This window comes from Tripterygium wilfordii, chromosome 10, assembly GCF_013401445.1.
Source record: "Tripterygium wilfordii isolate XIE 37 chromosome 10, ASM1340144v1, whole genome shotgun sequence".
Taxonomy (NCBI): domain Eukaryota; kingdom Viridiplantae; phylum Streptophyta; class Magnoliopsida; order Celastrales; family Celastraceae; genus Tripterygium; species Tripterygium wilfordii.
The window spans coordinates 537,684-559,128 of NC_052241.1; the positions used below are offsets into that span (position 1 = coordinate 537,684).

The 21,445-nt window shown below is 38.3% G+C and overlaps 5 protein-coding genes across 5 annotated transcripts; 2 read left to right on the top strand and 3 right to left on the bottom strand.

Moving 5' to 3' along the window:
* Positions 1 to 68: 68 nt before the first annotated feature.
* On the bottom strand, positions 69 to 1,312 carry LOC120007602. The gene is made up of 2 exons (XM_038857935.1): positions 1,008 to 1,312; positions 69 to 594 (listed from the first exon to the last, which is right to left on the bottom strand). The coding sequence occupies exons 1-2, from the start codon at positions 1,220 to 1,222 to the stop codon at positions 159 to 161; spliced, it is 651 nt and encodes a 216-aa protein (XP_038713863.1). The 5' UTR covers positions 1,223 to 1,312; the 3' UTR covers positions 69 to 158.
* Positions 1,313 to 3,216: 1,904 nt separating this feature from the next.
* On the top strand, positions 3,217 to 6,541 carry LOC120007189. The gene is made up of 7 exons (XM_038857384.1): positions 3,217 to 3,817; positions 3,910 to 3,996; positions 4,088 to 4,300; positions 4,649 to 4,813; positions 4,974 to 5,027; positions 5,124 to 5,270; positions 5,928 to 6,541. The coding sequence occupies exons 1-7, from the start codon at positions 3,491 to 3,493 to the stop codon at positions 6,303 to 6,305; spliced, it is 1,371 nt and encodes a 456-aa protein (XP_038713312.1). The 5' UTR covers positions 3,217 to 3,490; the 3' UTR covers positions 6,306 to 6,541.
* Positions 6,542 to 8,709: 2,168 nt separating this feature from the next.
* Positions 8,710 to 11,397, bottom strand: LOC120008093 (pentatricopeptide repeat-containing protein At1g60770-like). Its single transcript, XM_038858607.1, has 2 exons — positions 11,058 to 11,397; positions 8,710 to 10,242 (listed from the first exon to the last, which is right to left on the bottom strand). The coding sequence occupies exons 1-2, from the start codon at positions 11,280 to 11,282 to the stop codon at positions 8,995 to 8,997; spliced, it is 1,473 nt and encodes a 490-aa protein (XP_038714535.1). The 5' UTR covers positions 11,283 to 11,397; the 3' UTR covers positions 8,710 to 8,994.
* Positions 11,398 to 12,869: 1,472 nt separating this feature from the next.
* LOC120007563 (lipase-like) lies at positions 12,870 to 16,650 on the top strand. The gene is made up of 9 exons (XM_038857874.1): positions 12,870 to 13,346; positions 13,443 to 13,697; positions 13,789 to 13,883; positions 14,001 to 14,104; positions 14,201 to 14,301; positions 14,394 to 14,497; positions 14,677 to 15,114; positions 15,327 to 15,458; positions 16,327 to 16,650. Exons 2-9 carry the CDS (start codon positions 13,449 to 13,451, stop codon positions 16,484 to 16,486), a joined length of 1,383 nt encoding a protein of 460 aa, XP_038713802.1. The 5' UTR covers positions 12,870 to 13,346; positions 13,443 to 13,448; the 3' UTR covers positions 16,487 to 16,650.
* A 233-nt stretch (positions 16,651 to 16,883) lies between these two features.
* LOC120007564 (ribose-phosphate pyrophosphokinase 4-like) lies at positions 16,884 to 20,558 on the bottom strand. Its single transcript, XM_038857875.1, has 7 exons — positions 20,020 to 20,558; positions 19,238 to 19,553; positions 19,052 to 19,147; positions 18,739 to 18,807; positions 18,058 to 18,186; positions 17,751 to 17,850; positions 16,884 to 17,299 (listed from the first exon to the last, which is right to left on the bottom strand). Exons 1-7 carry the CDS (start codon positions 20,403 to 20,405, stop codon positions 17,166 to 17,168), a joined length of 1,230 nt encoding a protein of 409 aa, XP_038713803.1. The 5' UTR covers positions 20,406 to 20,558; the 3' UTR covers positions 16,884 to 17,165.
* Between the last annotated feature and the right edge of the window lie 887 nt (positions 20,559 to 21,445).

Genomic DNA, 21,445 nt, shown 5'->3' on the forward strand with positions numbered 1-21,445 from the left:
TGTTCTCGATTATAAAAAAATGTAAGGGATGATATAGGAATTGGATGATACAGTGAAAACTCAGAAAGTTCGTTCATATAGGACATGTTATTTATGTTCAGCAAGCAAGCATACATTTTCGATTTTCTCCGAAATGCTGCATAGCCATAACAAAGCATCTATTCCCCATGAGAAGAAGTTGGGCATCCATCTGCAGTGAAATCTTGGACAGGCATCCACACTTCGTTCAGGCGGCCGGAGAGGTGATGCGAGGCATTGTACTGGGCCACGCTGAAGGAGTCGTCATTTCCCAGTCTGTTTTTTCCAGTTGAATATTGCTTGTTAAGACTGGACACAAGAGCTTCTTTCTCTTCGTTAATGTTATCATCTTTTGCAAACCCAGAAAACTTTCTAACCGCAACGCACTGTGGTCTCCACTTCTCCAGCTCCAAATCCAGTTCTTGATTAGGTTGTGGAGAAGTATTCTTACCAGACATATAGAACTTCACCAAGTACAGAGTCCCCTGTATTGGAGCAGTAATGCTTGTCAAGACTGGAGCCGTAAATGGAAGTTGAGTAGAGTTTAAGTTAGTCCCATGGAGGTATTGGTACAACCTGGTGTCACAAATAACCAAATCATAAGTTTCTTTTTTCTTTAAAGGACCGGGAAAGCAACAATCCAATGATCACTTTGTGACTCCTGAGTTAGTTTTAAACTTGGAATGACACCCCATGCATACAGCGAATCACCAATTTAGTCTTGAGTCGAAACTCAGTGCATAAGTAAGACTGAGCCTAGGATCAAAATAAGACTATTAACCCCTCTCATGAAGCAAGCCCGTGCCCTTGACCCACGGAACCCAATAAACCTGAAGAAATTACATCTCACCGGTTCGAATACCCGACATGAGAGATTTTCTCCTCTAAACCGGATGATATAATCACTAGGCTAATGCCAAGTTGTTACACCATAAGAATTTACAAAAGCATATAGAACAAGCTAGAAAAGAAATAATAAGTAGAGGAACCTGTGGAAGCCTTGTTTAGTGAATTTTTCAAAGGAGGTTCCTTGGACAGGAGCAGACATCCAGGAGGATTCCATGTAGAGTCTAATCTCGTAATCTGGACCTAAGTGCGCCACCGTGTACGGTGGTGATTCTACCGTGGAAAAGCCAGGCAGTAGGAGGTGGCCGAGTATCAGCACCGCCAAGTACAAGAAATTACTCTTCATTTCCATTCTCATTAAACTAAACTTGAATGAATGGCCAACAGGGGCTGCATCAACTGGCCATTTATCCGTGTCTAATATATTCAAAGTATGTTAAGAGAATCTTTTTGTGCGCTCTCCATAATCTAAAAAGTCCGATTCCCATAAGCACTCACCTCTCTACAAATTTCCAGTACCAACTACCAAGTGATGACCTAAGCAAGAATTTGAATGATGTCATATATGAATTTACTTTTTTTGGGTTGGGGATATATGAATTATTACATGTGCACGCAATGAATACATATTAACAATGGATCGTTGGCTAAGATGGTGAACTTCACGGCGCAAACAAATGGTGAACTTCAAACGGATTAACTCTCAACGTAAACAAGAGGTCGTGAATTCAAGTCTTATGTATGTTTTTATTATCGAAATTTGTGAGATGGGTCCCTCAGCCCAGCGTGTCCAGGGTGTTTCAATTATCGAAATTTACTAGATGAGTCCTTACTCAGTTCAACGTGTGCGAATGTCATCATGCATTATCTTCTTACATTGGGTCTCAATTGGTCCATGAAAATTATAAGGTCTTCCATGTGACTCGCATTGAGTCTCAACCCATGTCTCAACTAGTCTATAGAGATCAATGTAAAATTTTTCATTTGATCCGAGATTTACCAGCGAATTGGGTGTAATCTCCAAAGCAAGCAATGGGGACAACCCTTTGTCCCATGTATTCAGATTATGTACTTGGTTGAACCAACATCATGATGATGATATGAGAGTGATGGACCACGAAAAAAGATGGTAAACTTTCTTTTTATTTTAAAACTATGCCACCCTATTAAATCATGACTTGACCAGGTAGACAAAACATGCCGAGGGGTGTTAGGTTGGCCAGGTCACTTTTGCAAACCCTTTAAGGATAATTTGTTTGTCACACTTTCAATTTTGCTAGCTAAGGTAAGCAGGGCATGCCTTGAGACAACATCATTGATATGCATCAATATCCCCCATATGCGACTTGGCAATCCTTTTGTTTCATTGCTTTTCATTACTTCAAGAAGCTTCTCTTCATCATGTCAACATTGTCATACATTAAAATCGGAATTCCCGACAATTGATATCCCAATTATCCCTACTTTTAAGTTATACGCACATATGGGATTAGGGATGTTCGATTTTCACTATGTGTCCAAAACGCTTGTGGAAACGCGATGAAGTTTTACTTTATTTGTCATATCGTCATGTGAAAAAAATTTATTCCCTCAAACTTGATTGATCTTAGTTTAAATCCATATGGAATATCTAATGTACAAATTTGCTGCAAGATGTGCACGGGATGCGCGCGTTAAGCATGCAAATACGCGTGCGACGCCCAAAACGACAATTTTTAGAAACTCTGGTAACTTTGGGAGAAGAATTTTGGTGCAATATAATAATAGTGAGAGTGGTCCCACCAAAATAATTTTTAATCAATTTTATAAATTTTGTGTTGTAGAAATTAAACCATTTTGGGTAAATCAAAGTGGGTTAACTTTAGTTTTGTGAAATAAAAATGATAAAGATATCAGTAATAATCATCCCAAAAACATTATAACAGTATGTAACACTCATTTATTAGGCGTGGTTTTCAATTGGTCTCTGGTTATGATGTCACCACAACCAATGAATGAGTGTCATACATTGTTGGAATATTTTTGGGATAATTATTATTGGGATCCTTAACATTGCTGTTTATCATGTTACTAATATATTTAAGAAAAAAAAAACGAGGGAGGTAAACTGATACAGAGAAATATCTAGGGAAGTGAGAAAGAGAGGACCCTCTCCAAAGCAAACAACTTTAGAAAACCCAGAATCATGTGTAATTCCTATCTGTATTCTGTCCTCAGTCTCCCTACCAAAGTAAAGAATAACATGACATTTTTGTATTGGACTGTAAACATACCCCCCCCCCCCCCCCCCCCCCCCCCCCCCCCCCCCCCCCCCCTCCCTCTCTCATTCTTCTTTATTTTTATAATTTCCTTTCCCCCAAAACAAGCTAGGATGACTTGACTTCATGACTTCCCAAGTATTTATTATATCTCCACACTTACACGGGCAAAACTCTAAGAAAACCAAACCCAATTGAGTTTTCTGTCAGAAACATACAACCAAGACAGCATTAGAAGCTGAGAGAGCTTGCCAAGGAATTGAAGTTACTGTTCTTTTTTTGGGTGTTTCAAGAGCTTTGGAAAAATGGAGTGAGAGAGATTTATAATATTAGTTTCTGGGTTTCTTAGATTGGTCATCATTTGTTGGATGATGATGGATTCATGGAGTAATCAATGGTGTTATTCTTATCATTCAAGCACAAGAAGACAATATACACAAAGACAGTATGCAGATGATTTTTTAGCTAAACAGAAAACACAAGGAAGTTTCTCAAGGATGGAATTTAGCACCAGCAGTTTGCTTAACAAGATCTCAATTCTTTTATGTACTCTTCTTGTTGTTAGCTCTTCGCTTTTTCCCGTCGAATCATCGGATACCAATCAAACCTTCAAGCCACAAAAGGAATTACACAAGTTGAGATTCATAAGAGCTCATCTCCAGAAGATTAACAAGCCTGCTGTCAAGACAATTCAGGCATTGCTCTGTTTCTGCTCTGTTTTTATGCTCTGTTTTTTACTGTCTAACATGTTGGGTTTAATTTATTTTATTTTTTTGGAGTTTTTCAGAGTCCAGATGGTGATATCATAGATTGTGTTCTATCTAATCAGCAACCAGCTTTTGATCATCCACTATTAGAAGGAAAAACACCATTGGTATGTAATTCAAAGTGCATTCCTTTTATGTTCTTTTCATTGGTGATGATATTAAAGGTTTTGAATTTCTTTCTTTCACATGAAATTGCAGGATCCACCAGAGAGGCCAAAAGGGCATAACCCAGCAGGAATGATGTCTGAAAATTTTCAGTTGTGGAGTTTTTCTGGTGAATCATGTCCAGAAGGGACAATTCCAATTAGGAGAACAACAGAACATGACATGTTGAGAGCAAGTTCTGTCCGAACATTTGGGAGGAAGTTAAGAAAACATGTTAGAAGAGACACAAACAACAATGGCCATGAGGTATTTGGTTTCTCATTAAAAAAATTGCACCCTCTCCAATCTCTTTTTTTTCATTATTTTCTCTCAAGAAACAAACAGTCAAACCAAACAAGTAAAAGCTGTTCATCAAACTTTCTTTAAAGAAAAAACATAAATCAAAAGTGTGTGAATACAAATAACTGCTTTTTAAGGAAATTAAGTAACTGGGTGTTTCATTATCTCAATCTTCTAACATACCCAGATTACTATTTGTAGTAATTCTCACAAACTTTCATGGTTTCACTACCCTTCAAAATACAAGTATTTTTCTCCATAAATGACTGATTTTTGATTTCTTTTTTACTTTATTTGTGATTTTGGGGGTTAAAGCATGCAGTTGGGTATGTCTCTGGAGAGCAATTCTATGGAGCAAAAGCAAGTATAAATGTGTGGGCACCTCTAGTCTCTAATCAATATGAATTCAGCTTATCACAGATGTGGGTCATCTCTGGTTCATTTGGTGATGATCTTAACACCATTGAAGCTGGTTGGCAGGTTTGTCACATCCACTACTGCTATCAGAATTTAATATAATTCAACACTTACTGAAAAATACCAGCAAATATCAGTGTACTAGTTCTGTGTTATTCATTAAATTAAAGCACCTAAAAATACAGCTCAACTACCTCTCACTGTTTTAGTCTACTTTGTGCAGGTTAGTCCAGAACTATATGGTGACGGCTACCCCAGATTCTTTACTTATTGGACTGTAAGTGCTTGCAACATAAAATTTGTTATATATGTCTCCTCTTCTTTTTCCTGTATAATCTCTCAATGATGATTCATGTTAAATAATAATTCGCAGAACGATGCGTATCAAGCAACTGGATGTTACAATCTGCTATGTTCAGGGTTTGTCCAAACCAACAACAGAATTGCTATTGGTGCAGCAATCTCTCCAACCTCAGCTTACAATGGTGGACAATTCGACATTAGCATATTGGTTTGGAAGGTGAAGTAATTCAATCAAGACCAAAGTTTCCCTTTTTATTGTTCTTCAACTACGTTGGCAGTTTTTACAGTTGTTTGGTAAAGTTGGGTTCGCATGACTTGGTGACAGAGATAGCTAGAGACACTGAATTAAGCATTGAATCAACGCTTTCTGTGGTGCACAGAAAGTGTTTGATGAAAGTCCCCAGTGGTGGTGGACCCCTTTAGAAAGTGAAACACTGGTCGGTATAGACCATTTGGAGTGTAAATTGAGCTTAAAGACCATTATTGCTAGTCACTTTGATGCACTAGCATCATTTGCTTAGCTTTCACAAACATCTAAAAACCTACACTGCAAGCATTGAAGCATTGATAACTACAAATGGTGTCTGTAAGCTCTCTCTTGCTTTTTCCACTTTTTGAGATTCTCTTCTTTTCCAAGTAAAAGAGAGAGACCTACCTTAGTCATCCTGACCTCTCCAGTCCACCCACTTCAAATTTTTTTTTTTTTAAAAAAAAAAAGACACAAACCATCATTAACTTGAATTCTCCAAGCTTTTTGACCCACTAGACTAGACATTCTGAACAATTAAGCATGCACACAGGGGTTATAATCAATGCATGAAATGATCCAGAATAACTGCTGACTAATGATATAGTTCAAATTGATTTGGTGCAGGATCCAAAGCATGGAAATTGGTGGCTAGAATTTGGATCTGGGGTTCTGGTTGGGTATTGGCCATCATTCTTGTTTACCCACTTGAGGGATCATGCAAGTATGGTGCAATTTGGTGGAGAAGTTGTGAATTCAGAGCAATCAGGGTCTCACACTTCAACACAAATGGGGAGTGGACATTTTGCAGGAGAAGGGTTTGGAAAAGCATCATATTTTAGAAATCTACAGGTTGTTGATTGGGACAATAATCTAATCCCATTATCAAATCTTAAGGTTTTGGCTGATCATCCCAGTTGTTATGACATACAAGGAGGCATCAATAGCGTTTGGGGCAATTACTTTTACTATGGAGGACCAGGAAGAAATGTGAATTGTCCCTAATGGGATCAGTACAGATTACAGAATAGTTTTTCTTTTCTTTCTTTTTTTCTTGATTTTCTTGTTGGGTTTCCAATTGGCTGCTTATGGGTTGGGTTATTCTTATAGTTATTTTCTAAGTTAATCCTTCTTTCTTTCTTTTTTCAAAACTAACAGATGTAAATTTAGGGATCCAAAAGAAATAGTCAAATATAAATACTTTTGTTTGTGATTTTTATTTATCACAGGCTATATATACATAAGAGCAAATTCTAATGGTGCATTTAATTAGGGGGCCATACATATTGATGAAATCTAACCACTGACTTGGTTCGAGATACATTGCAGGAAGATAACACAGGATGACATTTGTGCACGCTAAGTTAAACGCATCTTGCAAATTGGGTAATGAAAACATTCACGAGACTTGAACTCACGATTTCCCGCTTGCACTAAAAACTATCTCGACCAAGTTTATCATCTCGGTCAACGATCCATTGTTGTCCTAATAAACTCATTAATCCTTCATAGTCATTTTTTTTTTCTGACAATCCTTCATAGTCATTTGATAAATGCAGAGGATCCCATATATTATTACTATTAGAGCTCTTTCTTTCATTGTAGTTAGGAATCCCCATAGCTGAAAGTTATGATTGCCATTTTCATTCATTCTATGATTTTTATTGGCCTCACTGAAAAGTCTGAAACATTGCCTTGACTTGTGTGGCTTTTGAAAATCCTTGCCACAGAACTCAATGATAAAATTCTAAACATGTCCCCTGACAAAAAGATGGAAACAGGGTAGAAAATGGCAATTAATATTAGCATGAATGAAGCACGATCAAAGATCATGATACAGCATTAATTTTTTAGCAATCCTTGTGTCGAGTTCCCACATGATTTTGACTTAGAATCCATGTGACTTTGCATATCTTGCCAATCATGTATGTTGTTCTTTAAGACTAAGATTTATTATGTATTGCTAAGTATTCAACTTCAAGTAATATAAGAGAAGGTATTACATTATGATGTGTGTATATATGTAATAGTAAATACTTGCAACCAACTACCAAGCATGAATTAGGGCGTGACTCCAATCACATGTGTTCCCGCTCAACCTCATCGATGCCCTAATGATTCGAGCCACAATGTTCTGCTCTCCCATAGTTCTCCTAGAGCCACATGTGCCTACTCAATTGTATCAGTATAACACAACTTTGAGCCACATGCATGTGTTAGCATTGCATGTATTAGTTCCGTTGAGCCTACCCAAACGAATATGTGGGTAAGCCCAAATCCACCATGGGCTCCAACACATCTTTGCCCAATCATCACCATGGGCTCCGATACCACTTGTTAGGGATAATATCGAGTATATAGAGGAGTGTTCATGTGCACCCATATGATATGGACAAACAGAATAACATACATGTTTTGAAACCCATATAGACCCAAAATTTTAAGGTTTTGGATCACTCCTATTCCTAATTATTTCAACCAACCCCATCACCTATAAATGCTTCTTTAACCATGACCTCATTTGTCTTTCTATCGTAACCACCAACCAACTGCTACTATAATAATCAACAAGTCAAAAAAATCATGAAGACTAGCGACAGTACAAGTATGGGGTATCCGGGGACTAAGACAAAGCTTTCATAGTGTAGATTTTGAGATGTGATGGTACTCAAGTAACCACTCTCTGAAGCCCTCTTAATTGAGCACACCAACCATCATAGACAATGACAATAAGATGCCAACATGCGCTGTGAATGAGATGAAATTCAATGACAAACTAAGAATGGCAATCTGCTATTCTTAGTTTGTACACTTCATCACCATCAAACTTGCGACCTGTGATCGATGCAAACCCTGATGATCCCAATGTCCAATACTATGAGGGCTTGCTCGAGGTTCCAATCCTCGCAGAGTTTAAACAGTAAAAAGTAAGAATTGGCATGAAGAAAAGAATCCTAGTTCAGAATTCAGATAATAGCTTTCTGGCACAACCACACATACTTGAGTACTTAACCCAAATACCACCAAGCCACAGCTCCAGAAGAATAGAACCTTAGATGCCTGAGCACATATTTCTTAAATTATTCTGGTTCACCATGAGTCCAAAATGATCTTAGTATTTCACTTTTGAATGTGTGTGGGTGTGTTTCAGTGTGGGGGTAAGGGAATCCAAAATGTGCAATATCAACAAAACCGCAGAGGAGGCCATCAACAAGAGCTTAATCATGTGCTTTAATAACATAACATAAAACATATTAAAAAGCAGAGGGGTAGCAGGTATCACTGAACATAATACGAGTCATCCGGGCCAAAAGGGCCCAGGTGTGTCCTTAACGGATACTTGCTTTCATGAGATTTTTTTGAGACCGCCAGCATTGCACAGCTTTCTCCTAGTTTCCATAATCATTTATTTTTCAAGCAATCGGCTTATAGGCAGCCAAGCAGCCAATGCATAGTAGAGCTCTCATGCCTTCTATCGCGGAGCTAAGAGCTCTTAGCACAACAGAACCAAAATAAAAAACAGACATGATTTCAGTTGAGTCAGAACAATATTCTTCCCATCATATGTGTTCATCTACTATGGCAAACAAAGAGAGAATTTTATTAATGAAATAACTAGAACTTTAAAACCATAAAAACAAAACCCTGATAAAGGAAGAGAAATTCTGAGAAAGGAAAGGAGAAGTAAACTAACTCACTCCACACTTATTTCCTCAAGCAACTTTTTACTTGCCTCATTGACCTCCACTTTCTCCATCTTCAATCGGCGACGCATCACAGGGCTTGTCCTTCCTGCAGCAGAATAAGTTCTTATTAATGATTCAAACACCTCTGCATCCAAATTTTCAACAGCCTTCTTCAATATCTCCAGGAAACCTTCTGCCCCATCAACGTCCTTTTCTTGCTCAAAATGTGCCATCATAGTCTTAATAACCCCAAGTGATGGGACCCATTTCCCACCATCCCCTCTGCCTAAGGATATTGCATTCGCAATACAATCAACTGCCAATTTGAAATTCCCATCTTTCCAATGATAATCTGAAAAGATCTCCCAGGTTTTAGCATTTGCCTTTGCTCCTCTCCGTCGTGCCCTATCCTTTAGCTCTTCAGCCTTTTCTAGGAAACCCTTTTGGGCATAAGCTCCAATTAGAACATTTGCAATCCGAATATCATTTGTCGAACATCCAGATTCCCATTCCCTAAAGCATTTTTCAGCACCTGGTAAATCTTTCAAGTTAACCAACACCTGTATCATATTTAGATAGCTTATATTTGAAGTTTTACGAAAAGCCAGCCTCAAAGAACGCCATATGCGATAAACTTCGAGCAAGTTCCCAGTACGGCCATACAATGTTATCAGGAATTGATATGCAGAAACATCTCGATGGGCATTTTTCTTCTCCAATTCCTTAAGTGCACTTTCTGCCTTTTCAAATAAGCTAGCATCAACGTAAATTGACGCCAGATTGCTATATGTGGTCCAATCTGCAGCAACACGGCCATCGCGTTTCATCTCCTCCATGACCCTTTCAACCCCAGAAATATCATTACCAGCTGCAAGAGCCCTCATCCACACATTGTATGTATAAGCATCCGGCATGACATTTTCAGCCCTCATTTCTTGTATGATGGCAGGAATCTTCTCCGGCTGATTAATTTTTGTATAAAGGGTCATAAGGCTGTTATAAGGCATGGAAGTTAAACCAAGATTGAGTTCCTTCATTTTTTCCATGAGAGCTTCTGCCTTTTCAGTCATTAACTCCTTGCAATAGCAGTTGAAAAGGGCACCATAAGTGAGATGGTTCTTTGATGTTTCAGGAAGATCAATGAAGTAACTTTCAGCAGCGTCAATGCCTTGAGCTTTGGCAACTAAATCAAGATGGATAGCTTGATCACTGACTGTCTTATTCACGCCCCTCATTTTAGACATAAAGTCAGAAAGCTGTAAATTTTATGACAAAAATATCAATGACTCGACTTGCAGAGAATAGAACTAAAATCCCAGAAATGATAAGCCTAAATGAAGAGAAGACTAAAATAAATAATAAAAAAATACATTAATCAAAAAGTTTCTAAGCCAACAATCGGTAGTCTGAAAATACAGTGGAATAAAGAAGCATCAGCAAAGTAAGATGGCAAATAACTAATCTTAGTTAGTCAACATTACGAAATTCAAACAGAAGATGTGCAAAAAAGAGAGAGGAAATGTGTATGTTAGTATCTAGACACCAACCTACATACAATTGGACATTCTTGATTTTCAGTTCAGATACAGTTGAAAATGGAAATGCCATGCCATAAATTTAGATCATCAAAGACATATCCTTTGTATTAGCTTGTATAAGACTCGTCTAATGAAGAACTTAAAGACAGAAAGACTTAAACTTGGAAGTTAATAATTGCCAGGAGTGTAATATTGAAACAGAACACAACACCCTGTCCGAATGTAAGGACTAAGGAGGTTGAATACTTTGAAGAAACAAAACGCCAGGTTCAAATCTCCTCCATTAACATAGTCGTCTTAGATATTAAAAACCCTACACCCAGTAGACGATATGCCAATTTCTTCCAATCAATTTAATCGCCATTATTCATGTTTGCTTATTACATCGCCTACAATGTGTTGTGCTTGTATTTAGGAAGAAAATCTTGCAAACGCTAAAACCATACATTGCTCAATCATCTAAATCTCAATTTCCAGTAACAAACACAACACAAAATCGCTGTTATAAAGAGTAGGAATTTGAAAAGGTGAACCTTGAAAGCAGGGTAGTATAGCTCGCGATCGCGAAGCTTCTTGATAGTGTCTCCAACTTCCCATTTGTAGACGCGCTTGTTGCCCTTGATGAACTGATTCAACTGTTGCCGAACGCTCAACTCTGAGCTGCCATCCTTGAAGAGCCTCACATAAAGCGCCTCATCTAGATACTTCTTGGACCTCTTGGTTACACTCTTGGTTCGCCCAAGCTGTTGAAATGCCATTGTCGATGCTCTTTCAACCTTCGAGGTTAGATAGTTTGGGTTTTGAAAAATCAAATTCAGTAGCGAAAAACCCTAATGTTCATTTTACAGAGACAGGTCGCAAGCAGGGAGCGCTTTGGGCTGGATAGGATTATTGCCTTCAAAAAGGCCGAAGCACTAAGACTGGGCCATGATTGGGCTCACAACAGAATTGCCCGATACTGGACCCCGGCCCATTCAGTTTTGGACAGAAGAAATTATGGCCCAATTATGTGATACCATAAGGCCTCTCGAGTAGTCAATCTCGTTTGCTTTGTTTTGTGGTCACCTAAAGAGTAAAGACGCCCCCATAATATAATTTTGACTATAATGATGTGATTGAGATGTGATTAGTTCAACATGCATTTATCATGAGATGCTGAGAGGTGTCACCACAGACATTGAGGACGAGGAGATCGGGTTGGGAGTATCTTTACATTCAGATGTCACCTCAGCCTAGATTTCTCGATATGACCTAACAAACATAACCTTAGGAATCTCAAGTAACCAAAATACCTTGGTGAGCACTCATCATTAGAAGGAAATCTACAAGAGATATTTATAGGAGATTCACCCCATATATCTCACCTGCAATTAACAACAATCAATAATTCAAATCTCATATAAAATAGGAGCTCTAAGCACCAGGAGCTTACTTGAGTGTCCCTTGACGTACACATTGGGAATTCTAGAAGTCACGTACATTTTCTACCTCTACAGATACAATATATTCACCTCTCAAGTCTCAACCCCTAGTCTGATCAATTGATAGAACCGAACAGTCGACGAGTCGGTTCGATTTTGTACCTCATCAAACCTAATTCTCACAACCATGGAATTGAAAGAGTTGCAGGGGATGATGTAACCGACCAAACAACTCCCATCAAAGCCCCCATCCCTTATCGAGCTCCCCAACTGCCTCCTTTTACTCCTCATCAATAAAATTACAATCTCATCTGTTTTGCCAAATACAAACATAACATTTCTAGTTGTTTTGGTTGCCTACTCGATGCCAAAAGGCAGTCAAACACAGTAAACCACACGGCACATGTTGATGTAGATGACGAATACTTAGATTAATGTCCTTCTCAATAATTAATTAAAGTAACAAATGTCCTAATTCATAATGCTCACCTCATCTCACATTAATAATTCTTTTTCTAGGCATTGTGAGATTTATTGGGATTATCTTTATCTTGATTGTTGATTTAGGATCTAGATTTGATCCCGGTATTGTGGTTTTTGAGATTTGATCTCTAGATTGACTCCTGATTCTTCCCTATGTTGACTATACGAAGCTTCTCTACGTCTCTTTGTGTCAAATAGACAAATGTGTTTTAATTGAATTTACAAGTCCATATATTATTTTCCGAAACCAAAATAAAAAACATGAAATCAAACTTTTTATTTTTATGACTCTCTTGGAAAATTTCTGAGTTTGATTTAGCAAGCAGTGTAACCCACGATTCTGAACGGGCAAGTGAGCGGAGAAACCCAATATTATTCATAAAAAATTAAAATAAATCGATTTTATAAAAGACGAAAATTTAATGGCGGATAAGGCTACATTGAGGGAGGTTGGGTCGTCCAGCGAAGATCCAGCGCACCTGACTTTAGGTTGCCAACAATTCCATCTGTAAATCAACCATTATTGCTTTACCTAAATTCCAAAATTGGTTTATCGCTAATTCGAGGCGGAGTTTTGGATTTAATTATGGAAATTTGTTTGTCTCCTATATTTAGCGGGTTTCCTTTCTAGGAGGGGGGAGATTCTGCACAATCCTTCTCTTCTTCTTGTTCTGGCGTAAGAAAAAGAATGAACGAACAGTAATCTCTCTGATTGGTTAATTGGTTGTGGTTTTTCTGTAGCAAATGAGAAAATCGTGGGGTAGTGTCAGACTTTGAGGCCAAAACAGAGGATTGGAAAAAAAGTAAGAGGAGGACGCTGGACGCCTCCATTGGTCATTTCCCATTTTCCCTTCTATGGTATCATGCATAGGAGGGGTTTGATGAAGAGGGTTTTGATTCTTTGAAGAGATATATACAGTACAGAGAGCCTTCTTTGTTCTCTCTCTTTTGGGTCTGAAGAAGGCTCGTTTTTTCTTCCATTCTTCTTCTGGGTTTTTTTCTGTTCTTTTCTAGGACGAGATGATTCGGTGGTGGATATTTATGCTTCAATTAACGGAGCTTTTCGTGACCTCGGTGGTGCATTTGCTTTATGGGTTTTACATATTCAGCACTGCTGTTGCTGGCGATCTTTCTCAGGCATGGAGTGAAGGGTTTTTCAAGCCTGCGGTCAAAGAAGAGGTGACCAGAGGGACAACAACAACCACCACCAATGCTGATGATCTCCCTCCTATCGTCCTCATCCATGGAATCTTTGGATTCGGCAAAGGGGTATGCGATTTTGGTCTCCATTTCTTCTGCAGTTACTGTATTTGATTATTTTCAGCCTTCCAATGATTCTTTTATTTTTACTTGGTTTCAGAGATTGGGAGGTTTATCTTATTTTGCTGGGGCAGAGAAGAAAGATGAGAGAGTTCTTGTGCCAGATTTGGGGTCTTTAACCAGCATATTCGATAGGTGGGGGTTGTAAGAGCATTATAACTTGAAATCTCATTTTTCATGTATTCTCCTTACATATGCTCCTTGTTTTGTGCACATTCTTAAGGGATATTGAAGGGGATTTCTGGGTTTCAGGGCTCGGGAGCTGTTCTATTATTTGAAAGGCGGGCAGGTTGATTATGGTGAAGAACACAGCAAGGCTTGTGGCCACTCACAATTTGGGCACATTTACAAAGAAGGTTCAACACCTAAACTTTAAACTGAGCTTAGAATCGATCTGTTTTGTCGTGTTGTAAGATTAATAGATAATTTTTGTTTGTTGTAATTGAATCCAGGGCATTACCCTAAATGGGATGAGGATCACCCGATTCACTTTGTTGGGCATTCTGCTGGAGCACAGGTTGTTCGTGTGCTGCAGCAAATGCTTGCAGATAAGGTTAGCCTAATTTGCATATGTGATTTGCATACAGAAGAAAATTTATCTTAAAGCTTTGGAGTTAAATTTTACGTTCATTATGATATTTTTAGGCATTCAAGGATTATGAGAACACTTCTGAGAACTGGGTTTTAAGCATAACATCCTTGTCCGGAGCATTTAACGGGACCACAAGAACTTACTTAGACGGAATGCAGTGAGTACATTTGCTTGAACTCTTTATCTTGAGTTTTATAAGTTTCTAATATTTCAATAATTTCTTAGTTTTAGTAAGCAAAGGTAACATTCATTTTTTCTTGTTATGAGATATTCTAGAACTCGAGTTTATCAGACTTTCGTTTCTGCTACAACCTGTGTGGTTTTTATTGATGTCAGGCCAGAAGATGGGAAAACCTTGAAATCCATATGTCTTCTTCAGCTTTGCCGTGTAGGGGTGATAATCTATGATTGGCTTGACATCCCCTGGCTGAAGACTTATTACAATTTTGGATTTGATCACTTCAACATGACGTGGAAGAAAATGGGTGTTTGGGGTCTTGTTGATTGCCTCCTTGGTAATGCTGGGCCATTTGCTTCAGGAGATTGGATCCTCCCTGATCTTACAATTCAAGGGTCTATGCAGCTCAATTGCCATATACAAACGTTTCCGGATACATACTATTTCAGCTATGCTACTAAGCGTACTAGAAAGATCATGGGCATTACAGTTCCTTCAAGCATACTTGGAATCCATCCTTTGTTATTTATCAGAGTATTGCAGATGAGTCAATGGCGTCATCCTCCGGATATTCCTCCACCGTATAAAGGTTACAGGTTGGACACCATACACGATTCAATGTTTGTTGCGTTTATTTGATTTTGATATGAATCTTGCAGAACTTGCCCATATTGAATTGGGGGATTGAAAATTTCATATATATTTCAACTCACTAATGACATTTCCATTGAAGGAAGACTAACTTGTATGAATTTGTGGAGTCCTTTTCTGTGATTGTGAGTGCTCACTTGTGTCATTATATGTGCAGGGATGAGGATTGGGAGGACAATGATGGAGCAATGAATACTGTATCAATGACTCACCCTCGTCTTCCAGTTGAACATCCAAACCGTTTCATTCAAAATGATTCCGAGTGCCAACCCTTGCAACCAGGCATCTGGTTAGTCAATACTTACTCACCATAACACATAATTTTGTAGACTGCTGTTAAAGTAAGAATCATCCATAATATGATCAGTATGAGAGTGATCAGTGATATCATCCATATAACGACTTCCTGTCACAATTGTTTAAAACATTTTAACAGATTTAACGATTCTTTATAAATTTTTAATCAAGGAGAAGAAAGAATTTTATCTTTCTTCTTAGTTTTGGCAGATGACAACCTGTTCTAATGCCATATCAAATGTCAAAACCAAAACCAATAATGAAATGTAATTACGTAGAAACTAGAAGATTGCTTGAGTAGGGCACTTATCTGTTATGGCATTGTTTATTGGCAATTTGTTTGAATGTGTTGGAATAGCTGTATCTCAAGATCTTAATGGGCCACCAATCTAGAAAGCATTAGGTAATTCCAGCGATTGTGAAATGATGGTGTTTGAGAAAGAAAAATTATGCCCAGGAACATGTTGAAATTCTACATCGTCTCTGGGTGCTTGGAATTAATCCTGGGGACAATTTACCATTGACCCTGCAGCAAGGACAGGACAGTGTAGAATTGCTCCATGTTTCTGGGCATAATTCTTCTCTCAATCACCATTGTTTTACGACGGTTACGTATTGAGAACTCGCAAGAACATCTGAATTAACTGATTTATTGTTATCAAAGAATATATATATATATATATATGCTTGAAACTTCTGCATGCTGTGTCCAGAAATGTTGTTCTTGATTATTTCAAATGCTTGAACGTAATAGGAATTTTGCTTCTTACAGGAGTTGGTCAATAATGTAAATTGAAATAATTTGATACTCTGTTTCCAGCTTCTGCTATTAATTTCTCATTGAATACAATGAAATGCAGGTACTACAAGCTTGTGGAAGGCGATCATATATTGTTCATTGTGAATCGGGAGAGAGCAGGAGTACAATTTGATGTGATATATGACAGCATTTTTGAACGTTGTAGGAAACATGTATTTAGGAAAAGTCCACAGACTTTACCAAATGAAGCACACCATTAGACATTAGTGTTACTTCTGTGGCTCTCACTCACACTCTTCAACTAGAAAAGGGAGCTACAAAGCAAATTTGGATTAATAGAACTTGTAGTAATTGAACGAGTTGGCACGTTCTAACTCGGTCATCCAAATTTCAAACATTCCAATCTAGTAATTCAATTTTGAAATCATTCCAACATAGTCAATGGGGCAGATTTTTGGCCCAATCAACACGCCTAGGTGGCATTAAAAAGTCAAACAACCAGTTTGCCGTGAGCCAACACTCCCCCTTCCTCCCCCGTCTTCTTTCACAATGCACGAACAAGATTACCATGCAGCTCTCAACTTTAATACAGGAAGAATATCATCAGACTGATCGAATGCATATAGAATAAAAAACATTGTAGTTTGCTTATTAGCATCCATACAAAATAATGGGTTCATTAAACTGAAGAATGGCATAAATCAACAGTCAGTCTCTCCTACTCAGGATGCTGTACAGCTTATTTGTTCTGGAAACGATGACATTTTACATTATAAGATAAACATCCTCAAGGGAAAAAGGTTCAGAGAATTAAGCCGCATTTACAGCATGCAATGCTGATGGACAGTTCAATGATTTGGAAGGGGGTGGGGAAAAAAAGGCCTCAAGAATTGGAAATTTCTCAGGGTGGGCTGCCGTTTACATGATTCTAAACTACTACTATATCTGAAGAGCAGCTGCTATTGAACTAGCGAGGCTAAGAACTTCGAATGGCTGATGGTTCATTACCTGCCTCACTGTCTGTGGGCAGGAGTCTGTGATCCAGAAATAGGTGAGTGCATTTTCTGGATGCCCTGCAGAAACATGACAAAGTTAAAAATAAGAAGAAAAGAAAAGAAAGAGAGTACACAAATTTATCCGCCCAGTGCTGAGAAATAGATGAAAAGGCAGAGGTGATGTAAAAACAACTGCCCCAACGTCAAGGCTCCTGCAATGGTGTCAGGATTTTGGAAGGACAAATGGACACAGTGCTACCTACTTACCTTGTTGTTTCAAGTGTGACACCTAGGTTTTAACACAGCTTTAGCACTGCACTAATTTGTCCTGAGAGAAGTGATATGCACCTAAAATGACTTTGGGATCTCAAAGACTCTAATACCTCAGTAAATGTAATTAGATATGGCGCAGAATCAGACTTCCTTTTATAAAATATTTAGCAAGATAAATTGTATTTACTTGTCAAGAAAATTTAAAACAAGTTCGAGGGAAGAAAAAAGAAACTTTATGAGAATATGAAGACAGTACCTCCATTGTCATATTTGAAGCGTTCCCATGACCTATTAGGGAAAATTCCATGCGTCACATAGGCACTTATTTTTGCAGCTCCATGGGCGGCCAACACTTTCTACAAGACAGGAAATGAGAGGGTAAGCATGCCAACTAACTATATAGATCATGGAACAACATATTTCTACTTTTCTCCTTCGAGAGCATCCAATTTAAATTTTAAGGTAAGATCTCAAGAGAGTTATGATGGTTTTCCAGAGGAGCTATGGAAAACAAATAACAATCCAATAGTAGAATGAGGAATCATGAGCAGTAATTTCCATACTTGGCATTCAATAAGAGTACCGCCCGATTGAACCAAATCATCAACAATCACAACATGTCGCCCTTTTGGGTTGCCCTCCTTGATACGTACAAGTCTTTGGTCACCTTCTCGAACTTTAGCACAAACAATCTGCAACCATTTGTGCGAAAAATTATGCGCACAGTCTAGAGTCTAGACCACAACAAAAACAAACTCATATGCAATAAGGATCGGGGAAATGAGTGTCAGCGAAAAACACCGCATAAAATGGTTTAATAAAACAATGTTTTCATACGTCCTTTATGCATGATTTTCACATCGTTACCACAAAAATTTTAAGGTGCAAGTAAAACTATTGCATATCATTCAATGAAAAAAATTGTTATTCAAAATTTCAAATCTCCAAGATGTTTGATGTTCCCATCTAATTAAACTAACAACAACAAAAAGAAACTCCCTCATACGATTTCATATTCTTATCTTATTATATGGAGACCAGCCATCACATCAACCAACAATTACAGTATCAGTTTCAATAAACAATTTGAATGAAGCAAATAAGCGTCAGAAGAAACAAAGAAAATAAGCAGAAAGGAAATGCTCATTATGTCAATACCAACATCTATTTCTGATGACCAGTAGTACGGCTGACACATAATTGGAAAATCTCAGTGTTCATACGACACAGATAGTATATTATACCGTAGGGAAATGCTGCAGTTGCTTATGAAATCGCTTCCATGCACCATCATCAGGAAACGCAATTGCTATCTGCAGAAATTTAGAGAGCATGTTGGATGAGAAATTATTTAAAGCAATCAGTACCATCATAACATGACATATAATCATTATGTCCATAAAGTCATAGATGAACACTAGGCCCAGAGGTTTCGTATCATCATGAATAAACATTTTAGAAGAAAAATTATGACAATATGAAAAAAAATAAAAAATAAAGCCTAACAAAACTACGGCTCCTCCCTCTTTCTGCAAAAAATGATGATAGATGACTTACATTGTCAGAATCAGGGAGTTGTTGGAGGCGATTTTTGAGCAAAGGAATGCCACTCTCGAAGCATGGTAAAATCTGGTCGCCAAAGTAGAATCTTTCCTAGAAAGCAAACAAAAAAATGTGAACAGGAAGCAAGATTTTCATGAACAAATTAACTAAAAGGATGAAAATCCATGAGTTCACAGGAACCTGTAAGGCATGGATGTCAAAAGTCACTAAGCTAGTAGGGCCTCCCCTAGAAGTTGGTATGTTGGACAATATCCTAGCAAGAGTGAAAGCAGTTGCAACGTCTCCTTCATCCTCCATCCGCTCAGAAGTGCCCGTTGGAAAGAAGGGAAGCACGAGCGTAAATGAAGAAATGAACAATTTTGGCAATGCATAGATGACTGAGAGCTGCTCAAAAATCACTGATGGAGAACTAAACGAGGCTAGAAAAGCAACATGCTGACTACGTATGCCTTGGGCGTTGGGTATAAATAAGTTGGGGAATCCATCATCAAACGTCCTACAATAATTACATGCCAAGTACAAATGTGAAGAACAAAAGCCACAACCCAATTCAACTATTCAATCCCAAAATACAGAAGCAGGAACCATTAGTGCTTTTCTACACGAAAATCCATCATGAATTGCAAACTTTACAAAACCCATACCCACTTCACATCCTCGCAAGCCATTTCTTACCTTTATTGTTTAATGGCAAATTCAAGTATTCAACCCAACATCAACATACACAACAACAAGCGGAAAAAACAAAAGAGTGAAAATCGAAGAAGAAAATAAACCCGACCCCACGTCTGACCCACAAAAAAAGGCAAATTGTAGCGTAGCTAGTAGTACTATACCCTGCAGCAGACCAGTGATCCAAATGCCCCAAATTTCTTCTCAAATTTAATTAAATTTCAAAATTCGATCAGAGACAACAAAAGAGCCGGAACTATTCAAATTAATCAAAATGCAAATGGTTATACCTCCAGTTGATGCTACGAAGGTCAATGGCATCGGACTCTGCAGCGACTCTCTCGGCAAGGGCCCTGGTCTCGTCGCAGAAGAAAAGGCAAACCCTTTTAGTGGGCGATTCCGACGATGACGCAGCAGCCATTGAGACGGTAGAAGGAGAATTGTGAATCAAGTGAATTGGATCAGTACCATAGTGAAGGGAAACATTCCAATTTTGGGAGCGTTGATTCTCAAAGCTCTTGATCTCGCACCCGACACGATGCGTTTTGGTCACGCACTTCGAAGTCCGTACTCGGAATTGAAGATCAGAAGGTACCGGGGACGACGATGCATGCGAGGGCTTAGGAGAGAAGCTTGAGCAACGGAGTGAAGACGGAAATCGCGCAGTGGCAGCCATGTGGCAGTCATTTGGCACTGACGAGTAGCGGCGCCCTCCGTTTTATAGGTGTTCTCTGATTGCGATGACGTCACGCTGTTTGTGCTCCAGGTGGACCTGGAGGAGTGCAGGTGGCTATAGAGTACCGTTTCCTACTTTATTTACCAAAACACCCCTGCCACTGAAAATTGCATGTTCTTTCACTTCTTTCTGTGCCCGAAAAAATTAGATTGAACTCTAAATAGATTTGTAGCGTCTACGAGTATAAACATATTAAGATATTGTTCGCTTTAAACTAAGATCTACACTGATTTATACCTTCAGACCCAGCATCTTTGTTTAGGTCCAAAAAATTGATCTTAATGAATTAGATTGTGAACGAATTCCCCTTATACATTACAGCTACTATCTCATTCTGCTCGATATGGAATGTTAAATTTTCCAGTCCGCCAGAGAACGCCAAAATTTACTGATTTGATTTTATGAATTAAGCTGTTTTTAATTGACTTTTCATAAAATAGATAGTCCACATGGGCAAACCGTATCTCATTGAAAAAAAAATACATTTCACGTTTTATTAGTTTCAGCAAAATTAAATATTTGAAAATTCTACTTAACCAAAAAGATAAAAGGATGATGGGCCGTCATAGTACTCACTTTCACATACTTGTCGGGTGTCCAACTCCAATGACTAGTCATCAGAACTTGGACAGATTTTGGGAGTCCGTGTCTTGCTATCCCACTATCCAATTCGGCTTTATCTTGGGTCAGCATCCACGAGTTTTGCAATTGTGTGTTGGTACATCCATATTACGTCTAGTTCCAATCTTATTAACAAAAATAGGAGTTGGGAAGGTTTGATTTTGCCTTGAATCCAAACTAACCACATGTTTTTCATGGCATTCACCGACTACAGCACCTGGTCATGGACTCATATGAGCAGAACACAGAGACAATAGAGAGCCCAAACAAAAGCAAATGTGAACCACTACAAAACTGGAGAGTGACTAGTGCACAAAGTGTCCAAACAATTGAATCCCAAAAAGTCTCCCGTAATGATA

Bases quoted from the DNA above. Each gene is read 5' to 3' on its own strand.
- LOC120007602 (XM_038857935.1), bottom strand. From the start codon at position 1,222: ATGAGAATGGAAATGAAGAGTAATTTCTTGTACTTGGCGGTGCTGATA. The intron at 595-1,007 runs GTTCCTCTACTT...TTGTGACACCAG, and splicing joins ACTAAACAAGGCTTCCACAG to GTTGTACCAATACCTCCATG.
- LOC120007189 (XM_038857384.1), top strand. From the start codon at position 3,491: ATGATGATGGATTCATGGAGTAATCAATGGTGTTATTCTTATCATTCA. The intron at 4,814-4,973 runs GTTTGTCACATC...TACTTTGTGCAG, and splicing joins CCATTGAAGCTGGTTGGCAG to GTTAGTCCAGAACTATATGG. The intron at 5,028-5,123 runs GTAAGTGCTTGC...AATAATTCGCAG, and splicing joins GATTCTTTACTTATTGGACT to AACGATGCGTATCAAGCAAC.
- LOC120008093 (XM_038858607.1), bottom strand. From the start codon at position 11,282: ATGGCATTTCAACAGCTTGGGCGAACCAAGAGTGTAACCAAGAGGTCC. The intron at 10,243-11,057 runs GTTCACCTTTTC...TAAAATTTACAG, and splicing joins TATACTACCCTGCTTTCAAG to CTTTCTGACTTTATGTCTAA.
- LOC120007563 (XM_038857874.1), top strand. From the start codon at position 13,449: ATGATTCGGTGGTGGATATTTATGCTTCAATTAACGGAGCTTTTCGTG. The intron at 14,498-14,676 runs GTGAGTACATTT...TATTGATGTCAG, and splicing joins ACTTACTTAGACGGAATGCA to GCCAGAAGATGGGAAAACCT. The intron at 15,115-15,326 runs GTTGGACACCAT...TTATATGTGCAG, and splicing joins CCACCGTATAAAGGTTACAG to GGATGAGGATTGGGAGGACA.
- LOC120007564 (XM_038857875.1), bottom strand. From the start codon at position 20,405: ATGGCTGCCACTGCGCGATTTCCGTCTTCACTCCGTTGCTCAAGCTTC. The intron at 18,187-18,738 runs GTATAATATACT...AAATGGTTGCAG, and splicing joins AACTGCAGCATTTCCCTACG to ATTGTTTGTGCTAAAGTTCG. The intron at 17,300-17,750 runs GTACTGTCTTCA...ATGTTTCTGCAG, and splicing joins CTTCAAATATGACAATGGAG to GGCATCCAGAAAATGCACTC.